An 11,505-nucleotide genomic window follows, 5' to 3' on the forward strand; every position below is an offset into this window, starting at 1 on the left:
TTTCAGGTGAGTGCTGCTCTTTTTAAGTTTGCATCTTTTTGTTTAGGAGATTTGGTTGTGGCTTTGTCCTTGCACTTCAGCTTATGGACTTATGGTCAGGATTTAGATTACATTTATTAGTTTGACCAATATTTTGCCAGTGCAATCAATTCTGGTAGTCTTTTGGTGGTGTTTGCTGGTTCTTTTTCTTTTTGAGAGCTGATTTTAGCATCAAGTTCCCGGAAATATAAATCTGAAGCGGGTTTTTGTTGGGTATGAAGCATTTAAGAGCATTTGCCGGTTCTTTTTCTTTTTTTGAGAGCTGATTTTTAGTATCAAGTCCCCGGAAATATAAAATTGAAGCGGGTTTTGGTTGGGTATGATGCATTTAAGAGTTGAAAAGAGATTCAATTGTTTAACGTTCAGTACTGTTGATTGTTAATGATGATCCCAGTCCTTCCTAGTTTCTAGTCTTTACTTTTTGAGTCGTTAACAAACTAGTTAGTTGTAGCGCTGCTTTGGAAACCTGAGAATCACAAGTTGATTTGATATTCCATGGACATTGATTCGGTGCAAAGCATTTAATAATGGAGGGTTGAGTGTGACGGGCTTGAAGACTCTTGTCTTGCAGAGCAGTAGCATCAGAGGCGAGAATAGGATGGTTTATGAATGCAGGCCTTATTTTAGAGTCACTGTTATTATCTCCTTGTTGTTTTAGGGCATTGTATCCTGTTAATTGTCTCTGAACTTCCTGTTTAATCTAAAATGTACTTCTATTAGAGTTTGGGGTAACTTGGCACTTTTAAACTGTTATTTTTAAAGCAAACTGTTGTGTTTTCCTTATATTTAATATTCAAATATTTGGTGCTTTTAATATTGTACTTCCTCTATTCCTCTTATTTAGCATCTATTGCTTTTTAGGTGAAAATTAGTGAAAAAGGGGAACGAGTTGGAATTTGAGATAAAAAAAAAGCTGATAATATAAAAGAGTGGTTAAGATAAAAAGAGAATAATTGTGTAAATAAAAAAAAAATTTTGAGTGGAACTTTGTAAATAAAATTAAAAGAGGCACAGAGGAAATAGTTTTCTTAAGCCAAAAAGTTCTTTTAACTGAAGTCCTAATATTCCATATTATATGCTCAATCAGGAAATGAAAAACACGTAGGCGTTCTTTCCTATTGTATTTAATCTTATACTTTTTCGGGAAAATTTGAAACAAGAAAAAAATATAAAAACTTTATCAATAGTCAACTTTGCAAAATAATTTCTAAGATACTAGTTGTTTTTCAAAGATGTGGTTTGGGGCTGTTATTAATAGCGAACAAAGATTTTGACTATTTTTGACATTCAGTATTTGTTCGCTGTTAGTAACAGCGAACAGATATGAGCCAAAAATAACAAATCTTTCTTTCTTGATCCTGTTTGGCTAGGTTTTAGTTTACTAAAAGCGAACAAACCCTTTGTTTTTTCTGAACCTTCTGCTTTGTTCGCTGTTATTAAGTGCGAACAGGCCCAAATTTTAGGTCTGGGAAAAAACTTCTTATCTTGAGAGATAGTTTTAAAAGTTGACTATAATGTGATTTTTTTTTATATACAATTTTGCTTATTTGTTCTAAATCATCTACTTTTTCGTACCATTTTAAGTTAAATACTTTTGAACACTACGTTCGTTGATACTATGATACTAGCAAAATATAATTTCATCACGAATTTTTAGGAGAGGTTTTATGTATGTTTTATCATCGATTACATAGAATTTCGGAAAATAGAAGTTTTAACTTTTAACTATAAATAATATAATAAAGTCAAATATTTAAAACAGAGTAGGTGGTATTAAGTATTGACATGAAGCAATAGAATACCTTAATATTAAAAATGCACATGACATTATAAATAGTTGTTTATAAATTTTCCTTCCATTAATAACCATTTAAAGTCAAACATTTCGTTCTTTTTTTTCTTATCAGTTTATTTTTTCACAGTTTTTAAAGTAAACTTTAATTTTTAATATTTCTATATATATGCATAATGAAAAACTATATAAAATACGTAATAAAAAAGTATATATTAAAATAAATCTAATGAAATTTCACATGAATATAAAATATTTTCGAAATGTCTTAAAAAAACTTAATCGAATTTCTCTCTCATTAAGATCAAAAATATTTTAAACAGGAAGAGCATTAGAGAATGGAGAGAGTATTAATTATGAATTGACAAGTTTAAATGGCACAAATATATCTATACGAATTAACTGAAGTTGTATAAATCACCCATATTATCGTTCTAGCTTAAGTTCAATATCAAAATAATTATTACGGAATTTTACGAATCATAGTCTTGATGTTTTTTTTTCGAATTACAACCACCAAATCTCAACGTCTACAAAGCTGGCCTGCATTTTGAAGTACTTATGGAACAAAGCCATGTCTTCTAGCTCCACGTAATGTATTAATAGTTTTAGTCAGTCATAACCTTAGATGTCATATGTGCTTCCATAATCAACAAACAATTACAGAAATACATCAGATTTGCCTTGATATCAACTGGAATTCTCAGAATAGGATGCACACCAACAGAATATTACCACCGTGTAAGCTCTAATCGCAGCTTGTCTCTCAAGGTAAACCAAAATGTGGCATCGTTTCGTGTCTAAAGTTCCGCATTAGAAGCCAACTAGCTATTCATTTGCTTTATGCCGATACCCAAGACCTGTTTCTACTTTCAGCTAAAATCTGTGTTCGAGATGATTTGTACAGTCCAAACTTGAATTTAACCTTCAAAATTAAGAAGGAAACTCATGATTATGGCTGATGAGGATGTTGTACGTCATGAGAACCATGACTACCTGGTGGACGTCCATACAGAGCTGAGGAAGGACCATCAGGAGTTAGCTGTCCCTGAAATACAACCGACAGACGGATTTCAAATGATCGAAATTTTAAATGATTGCTTTCTTATAAGAGAAAAATAGATGTGGTCTTAAAAGGTTTTATAAAGCACCATTCGAAATTTCAACTAATGCTTTATATTTATATTATTATGCTACTTCAGATTGACAGGAACATGTATTGTTGAATTTATAGTGTACTACATAATAAACGAACTTCATCATCCAACTGCTATAGAACAAGAAACATGTGTCGTGGTTTTGACTTAGTTTTAAAAAGCCCGTCTAGGCGTGTTTAAGGCGTGAGGTATGGGTGGGTGATGTGCTGGGAGTCCTAATAGGATGCACAAGGAAAATTCTTGAGGCGAGTGCCTCAAAGCACTTTAGAACCCCTTGTAATGAGCGTTGAGAGAAGCACATTAGATGCGTACTCCAAAGAGGTATGTATTCTCTATACTTCTTTATTCCTCTTATCTTCTATTCTCCTTCTGAGTTTTTTTGGGGTTATTAATTATTTTCTGAATTTTGGAGAGCCTCACACCGAAAGGCTAGCACCTTCACCTAGGGTCTAGGAACTCTAATGGCCTGTTTGGTTAGTAGTATTAAATGGTGGTAATAAGAATGATTTATAATGTAAAATTTCATCAAAAGTTCCATGTCATTCCATGGTGATGAAACTTTGATCACGAAAAAGTTTTCTTGTTTGCAAATTTCCATCACTACCTATTACCACCTCTCCTAATGGTAATGTATTGAAATAAATTTTATGAAGAAAATGAGATGATTGAAGTTGGACAAGCATAGCCATCAAGATAGCCAAGAGATTTTTCAACTAAAAATACACTAGTTTTCATTCCTATTACCACTATTTAATACCACCTACCAAACGGGCCGTAAATGCCTAAGGGATGCCGCATATCACGCCTTATACAACTAAGGGTTATGAGGGTGTTCCTACCTGAGAGGAGGATTTGTCACAAGAAACCATAAAAGACAAACAACAATTGTACTAAATGTAGGATCTTTTCCAAAATGCTTTGGTTTCAAATACTTTACCACAATACAGTCTGCATAGGACTAGATGGTAACCCATTCTTTTTACATGTCTGCTTACTCACTCCTCCAAGCAAGCTACTCCAATGTAGCAATAGCAAAATCCTCTTTATTACTTCATCATTCCTGATCTCTAATAAAACACTATGTTTAGATAAGAGGAAATGGAGGGAAATAAAGGGGAGGGAAATGAAAGGATTACATTTTCCTGATTTAGATGCCAATAGGGGAAGGGAAGTAAATAGGAGGAACTCCTTCATAATCTTAACAAAACAAATCTTTCTAGGAAAGATTTGGAAGGAAAGTACACCAATCTCTCCTCTCTCCTCCTTCCCCCCTTCCTTTTCTTTCCAAAAATGTTATCAGACCACCTGAATTGTAAATACTATCATTGTCAATAGAAATTTAAGTTGAGTTTCCTCTCCAATGGAATGGCAAAGACATCATTTCAAATTTCCCAACCAACCCATTTACATTCCACAATGTTAATGCCACCTCTTCACAACCAAAATTTAAGGTTTCTTAAAAAGCAAATTATTCTCGACAGAACCTCAATTTCTAGATTCCAATTGGAAGATTGTCAAAAAGTATCATCACCCTTCCCTGTCACACGCCTTTATTCTCATGTATATTCATCTAAGCCAACCAATTTAGTTAAATGAGCCTCAGATTGTTTTTCTTTCGGCAGCAAGCTAGAGAATCGCAACAAGAAGCGGAGAACGAGGATTAATTGATTCTGAAAGTGGTGAGAGTCAAACCTCAGTTACACGGGTGAAAGGGAAAGCCTTCAAGCACTAGGGTAACCGCTAACCCAAAAAAATCGTGGATGTCATCGCAAATGCGGAAACGGTAGTGATGTCACCGGAGTGGGACCTCGTGGCGTTACGACTCGTTTTACGGACATTGCAATGTGAATTGTTAACTGAAGTACTGAACTTTGATAAGAGAAAAGCTGACTGAATTTTAATCATGACAATAAGCCAATAACATTCAAGAAATCTCAAGATGATTTGTCCCCAAGTCACCTAAATCACTAATTATCCTGCCAGCTGCGAATTGCAACAAGCAAATTATAGGCTTACTCAATTTGTACCCTTTAGTTCGACACACTTGGAGCCTAGAGGAATTGTTTTTAATTTGGAGTTGAAGATCAAGACAAAAAAACAAGTGGATGGAAGGAATGCGATTAAAAGAGAAATTGGGTTTGTGGATAAGCTTAAAAGAAATAATGTGCGGACATACCAAAATAGAAATGGTTCAAAATCAAAGGGACATACCAAATGAAAAGTGTGTCAAGCTCATGGGGATGTAGGGAGTATTTCGGGCAAACTATGAATTTATAAAGCAAATTAGATGGAGCACTATGTTAAAGTCGATAATGAACATTGATTTAGCCATTTCGCCAGCTTGATAAAATAGGATTCATGTATTCAGAGCATCTTCTCCGAAGGAAAGATAGATTGCTCCCTCTAATAGACGAACATACAGGTTTACCTAATGCAAAGTCATTTGGGTTTTATAACGAAGCGGTGCTCTACTCTATCTTACTTGTACTCCTTGTCCTTTAAACAAATGTGAGGCAAGCATTGCTTCTATCTAGGTGTCAATATCACCATTTTAACTATGTTTTGATACCGGAGTGAGGTCAATTGTTCTTACACCATACCTTTGTCCATGTGTTTTCCCAACATACATACTAGAGGTAAGGTTCAAGTAACATTAGACTCTTTAGACGAAAGGGCCTTCAGGATATTGTGGTATTTTACACTCCATTCAACAAGGTCACTACCCAATAAACGTACATCACTTGAAAGCAACATTGGCTCTCGTGTCTTTAGAACCGTGAAAGCATTGTCAAAGTTTCGATTTGCCCAAAGAGACTTGATTCATACCGATTTAACTTCTATGGAATATGGACGAACAATTTGTATACTCCAATAATTGCTTTCTAAGTATTTCTATGACAGCTATTATTTTCAAATTCCTAATAGTAGGATTAGCGTGAAATCATTTAAGCTTCAAATATCTTCCAAACATGTTTGGGAAACCACCAATAAATAAGAACAGAGTATATTATAGCATGTTCGTCAAGTATAGGCATGTCATACCTGATTCAGAGAATATTGCACCGAATAGGGACCTCCATACGTCATACTATGACTTCCATAGTTTTCAATTTGACCAGGATCTGAACATAACAAATGTGCACATATTAATTGGAAAATGCAGATACTACCCAAGGATAAAGATGCATCAATTGCATTAGCAAACACATGAAATGAAAGGCTGGAAACTTCATACTTGGATTTGAAGCAGCAGCCGCTGCTGCCCTTGCTCGTTTCTCAGCATTAGAAAGCTCAGCACGTAGCATCTCAATCTCTTGTTGCATTGAATTAATTTTACCCTCCAAAACACGACTTAATTCAAGGTTATCTAACCGCGTTTTCCTTTCAAATTTTACCGCAGCTCTGTCAGTCCGTAATAGCATTAGAGGCCCTCCATCATTAAGTATCATATGTAAAACGGATTTCACTATACATAAAGTAAACAAAATCTCATACCTTAAAATAACATGTAATCTATATAAAGCGAAAACTGAAACCTACTATACAAAAGTCTGAAACATATAAGAAGCAACTCAAATAAACCCAAAACATGAAAACTTCAACAAAACCTTTTCCAATGAAGCACAAAATGTAAAATGTCTGATACAATGCAATTCCTTTAAATACAGTAATACAGTAAAGAATTAAAACCCGATTTCATAAAATTAGTTTTCCTGATGAAAACAACTGAATAATCGTGGTAATAACATCCTAAAAAAACCCTATTCATAGCAAAACATTTGATACAACATTTCTTATTTCCAAATCCCATTTACACAACATTTTACATTCCACATTGTATGTCTTATGAGTTATTGAAAACCCAAATCAAAAACATCTTAGATTTTCAAATTAAAATCTTGTGAACCATAGAAAACCCAAATAACAACATCCCATTAACACATTAATTCACATTCCACATTTTATCACTTACGAATTATTGAAAAAACAATTCATAACATCTCAATTAACACACCAATCACAATGCCACCGAGCAAAACTTAATGATTATACAAAACCAAATAAAACTCAATTTCATAAAACAACTTAAACCCATTTCATTTCATACATAGCAAAGCCTCCAGAATACAACTCCATCAAAAAAAGGAGAACCCAATCTAGAAAAATAAAAGATAAAAACAATTCCAATTAAAAGTACCTTCCTTTCTTAATTTCTTGCTTAAAATTCTCAACATCAGACTGAATAAGAGGAAGTTGAGAAGCATCTTCTTTAACCCGACACAATTCAGCATCAAGAGCTTTAAATTGAGCAGCAAGTTGAATTTTACTCTCAGTCAAATTCTGAATATCAGAAACAACTTGAGCATGTTCAGATTTAAGAGCATCAATAGCACGAATTTCACGCTCTAAATCAAGGGATTTTTCAAAAAGTTGTTTAACACGAGATTCTTTCTCTTCCTTAACTTGATGGACAGTTGCATCGAGTTTGCGGAGCTCTTGATGGGCGGCAGCAATTTCGTGTTTTAGAATAGCGTAATCTGCAGCCATTTCTTTTTGGTCGAGAAGAAGGGCTTGCATATCTAGGTCGTGTGGGCCGAGTAGTGATGGCGGATGATTTCTTTGCCGTTGTGGTCGGATTCCGCCTGAGTGTCGTCCGGCCATCACTTTTTCTTTCCTTCCCTGTTTTTTCGGTGTAAGCCGAGTCTGATTGTCTGCCTAGACCAACTTCGATCTAAAGGGGTGTTTTAACACGTGGAACGAGAATTATAAGATTATAGTTAGAGACGAGATTTTAGGATCAGATTTGAATTGTGACTTTAAAAATAAATGTTTTATGTTTTTGTTTAGCAAATGATAAAAATAGATAAGGAATTAGATAAAAATTGATAATTTTTATAAAATTGCCCTTATGACTCCTACACTTCTTTGCTTTCATTAATGGTAAAATTGTCTTTTTATAAATTTTATGTCTTATCTCCAAATACCACTCTCCCTCGAAACTTATTTTGTGGGACTTTTCCTTCTCAAGTCTCAACTTATCTCCAAGTCTCATTTTTTGCCAATTCCCAATCTCCTTAAACAAATAAGAAATTTTTTATAATTTTACCCCAAAAGCCTAATCATCATCATCATCATCATCCTACCCAGTGTATCCCACTCATAGAAGAACTATAGACAGGGTGTGGAGAGGGAAGGACGGCGGCAACTCATACCCATAGAAGAGAGCGCGCCCAAAGGAGTCCTCCAGCTCGAGAAAGATAGGAGACGTAGCTACACGGGAAAGATAAAAAAAATAAAACATAAAAATGCATATAAATAAAATAAATAAGTAAAACCAACTACAAAAAGAGAACAAAAACTAATAATAAAAGAAACGAGAGAAGCTTTGTGAATAGGGTTTTTTCGGCTAAAAATTCGAATCCTTAATCTTAATTCCCTTTTGCCAAACACACCCTAAATGTATTTAACTGATGTTTTTGCAGATGATTAGGAAAGCGTAAGACTTAAAATGATATTATTTATTTATTTATCATGAAAATTATTCGAAACAACTTAAAAACATTTAACTTTTGTCAAGAATTACGTAGAATATTTTTTATAAAAAAAATTACTTAAAATATTTATTATTTTCTCAAATACTACCTAACTTTTACTGTTAAATACCTATTAATTTATTCACGTAAAACTCACGTGCATTCTGATTTGATTTTGCAACAACATATTTGTACCAACTATTCCTGAATCCTCTATCCCTAAATCTTTTAACCTTCCATTAAAGTTGAAATCAGGGATTAAAAAACTTCAAGCACCATGGAAATTTTGTGATTTCATTGTCAGGTTTGTTCTTCTTTGTCTCTAATATTTGATTCATTTCACTAAAAAATTGGATGATAAAGGGGTATTAATATTCGAATATTTCATGGGTTTTTTTGTTACTAAAGAATAAAGTACAAACTATGATGGGGTGGGATAAAATTATTGACTAATATTGATAAAATTACTTATTTTGAGATTGTTCATTGCATATAAAATGATTGTGGAGTCAAGATGTTGCTAGTATTTTTTTTTAGGCAAAATAAAAAAAAACTACCTGATCTATACCCCTTTTTATAAAAAACTACCTTATATAAAAATTTTTGCAAAAAACTACCGTATATAATACAATTCTTTACAAAACACTACCTTATAACGGTTTTTGGCCTTTGACCGTTAAGTTTAACCCTTGACCCTCACGTGATAGTCACGTGATTCTTTAATCAGCCAGAAAACGGGCCTTAACCCCAGTAAACCCAACTGACCCGCGTTCCCTTCCCTTTCCCTCTTCCCTTTTCCTTGCTTAAAACAGTAAAAGCCTTCCATGGCTGCCGCCAAAAGCAACATGCACTAAGACCACCGGAAAAAGACCCAAGACGGTCCCTAACCATGCGCCAACCACCCAAACTATACCAGCTACCGTGGCTTGAGCCACCGAGCCGCCAAAGTGGGCGTTTTTGCTTAAGTTTTCCGCAACATTAAAATGAAATTCGACCATCAAATGTTCAAATTATAATTGCAAAATAAGGGCAAAACGTATAACTATCATAAAATTATAGTTTAGAAATGATTAATTATGAAATTTCACAAAGTTCATGAATTCAATTAAATTGGGGAAAAATCTAGGGTTTGAAAAACGAAAATGAAATTGCATTTTGGGGTTTAAATTAGTCAATCAAACAACAATCTAATTGTTGGGTAATCCAATTCAAACAATAAAATTAAATTTTCGAAAAAGAATTATACCAAAATCACACTTTTAAATCTTGATGTTGAATTTGGTAAAACACCAAATGACGTGAAGAAAGAATTGTGTTTCGAATTTCCCTTCTTTTATATAATTTTTTTTATTTTGCTTTTAATGACATTCAAATTTATACGAAAATGGGATTGGGTTAGTTTGATTAGAGGAACCTTCAAATGCAAATGGAAATGTCAATTTTGAAGCAAGAAGCAGAACTTGCAGCCATGGAAGCTTCATCAAATGAAGAAGAAGGTCTGTTTTAAGGGTCACGTGACTGTCACGTGACGGTCAAAGGCTAAAATTAACGGTCAACTGTTAAAATCCGTTAAAAGGTAGTGTTTTGCAAAAAATTGTATTATATAAGGTAGTTTTTTGCAAAATTTTTTACATAAGGTAGTTTTTTACAAAAAGGGGTATAAATTAGGTAGTTTTTTATAATTTTCTCTTTTTTTTATATAGGAAAAATAATTGTCGTTTGTTCAATGGTAGAAAAGAGATAAGAGATGATTATAAAATCACTGATTTTTTCAAGTCTCCAGAAAAATAAAGTGTAGTGTTTTAGTAATGTTAACTTTTAACATGTGGAAAACTAAAACCTTCCCAAGATCCAATTATTGACATGAAATGAATCAAGTAAATATCGGGATGAAAATTATACCTTTATAACGTGAATCCACTAGCAAAATATAACCACAAAACAAGAACCGCAAATGAAGTTCCTCTAGTGTTGTCCACCCACAACGTCTCGTAAGACCTCGTATACTAGTACGTCATATAAGAACAATTCTTAAACTAATTTTGTGTGTATACAACTCTTGTATTTTACTCGCAATTACTCTCCAATTTTATCATAACTCACGGTAGCACTATATTATCACAAACTTATCAATTAGAAAGCATATATAATATTAACCTTATATTAAATAGTCCAACTAGATTAATCACATGAACGTAGACTAATATAGGTCCAAATACACAAAATGATCTCACACATTGATACAGTGTGACCCTATAGACTTAGCGACATTAAGCTCGTTCCATTATCAAATAACGGTTCAGTGACGTTTATTGGTCTCTAGTAAAACATAAACGTTTTTTAATATAGACTAAATTAATATCTCGTTGTATACTGACATAATTACGTTAAACGACTTACAAAATATTTACTTGATTATTGAACATTTCTAACAATCTTCCACTTGTTCAAGAAACAAGTTTACTAGAGTTGTAGGACTCCTCCCACTAACTCCCACTTGCTCCAACAAGTTGTGAATCTCAAATCCTTTGTCAACTTAATTCTTAATCAAACATAAGGTAAGAGCAACTGTCATCCTTATTTGGTCTGATCATGTTCCTCGGACTCATGAGATGAACTGAGAAACAAATAATTATCTCCATAATTCATTTGAGCATGGCCATGCATTTTACAGTTCCAACTCTCCGAGTGGCCTGAGACTAATAACCCCAAAAGGATATGACAATTCCATCTTATCCCTCCTCTATTCGCTATGTGATTCATAAAATCCTGAGTACAACCCTTATAGCCCCTTTTACGGCATGGCGTTAGATTGGATCAAAGAACAATAATTCTCACACACGAAGTCAGTGAGAAACTTAGGTCTAAGGACTCTATTTGTTAGTCAATTTGAGAACACATTATTGTTTGAATTATTTTCCATCTACAAATGAATAATACAAAGTGTAAGAATTCTATGATTATCAAGAATGAATAATTTTAA

General features: G+C 33.5%; 1 protein-coding gene across 2 annotated transcripts; it reads right to left on the reverse strand.

Moving 5' to 3' along the window:
- Positions 1 to 2,263: 2,263 nt before the first annotated feature.
- On the reverse strand, positions 2,264 to 7,781 carry LOC130813247 (protein FLC EXPRESSOR-like). 2 transcript variants are annotated; one of them, XM_057679039.1, is made up of 4 exons: positions 7,187 to 7,781; positions 6,224 to 6,369; positions 6,031 to 6,110; positions 2,264 to 2,879 (listed from the first exon to the last, which is right to left on the reverse strand). In XM_057679039.1, the coding sequence occupies exons 1-4, from the start codon at positions 7,648 to 7,650 to the stop codon at positions 2,784 to 2,786; spliced, it is 786 nt and encodes a 261-aa protein (XP_057535022.1). In that variant the 5' UTR covers positions 7,651 to 7,781; the 3' UTR covers positions 2,264 to 2,783. The 2 variants fall into 2 exon arrangements, with proteins under 2 accessions (XP_057535022.1, XP_057535021.1); XM_057679038.1 differs by having other exon boundaries at positions 6,224 to 6,390; positions 7,187 to 7,769.
- Between the last annotated feature and the right edge of the window lie 3,724 nt (positions 7,782 to 11,505).

This window comes from Amaranthus tricolor, chromosome 5, assembly GCF_026212465.1.
Source record: "Amaranthus tricolor cultivar Red isolate AtriRed21 chromosome 5, ASM2621246v1, whole genome shotgun sequence".
In the NCBI taxonomy this organism is placed as follows: domain Eukaryota; kingdom Viridiplantae; phylum Streptophyta; class Magnoliopsida; order Caryophyllales; family Amaranthaceae; genus Amaranthus; species Amaranthus tricolor.

Excerpts from the sequence above, each read along its gene's own strand:
- LOC130813247 (XM_057679038.1), bottom strand. The coding sequence starts at position 7,650 with ATGGCCGGACGACACTCAGGCGGAATCCGACCACAACGGCAAAGAAAT. Across the intron at positions 6,391-7,186 it reads CAAGAAATTAAGAAAGGAAG|AGCTGCGGTAAAATTTGAAA; the intron begins GTACTTTTAATT and ends ACGGACTGACAG. Across the intron at positions 2,880-6,030 it reads TGCAATATTCTCTGAATCAG|GGACAGCTAACTCCTGATGG; the intron begins GTATGACATGCC and ends GTTGTATTTCAG.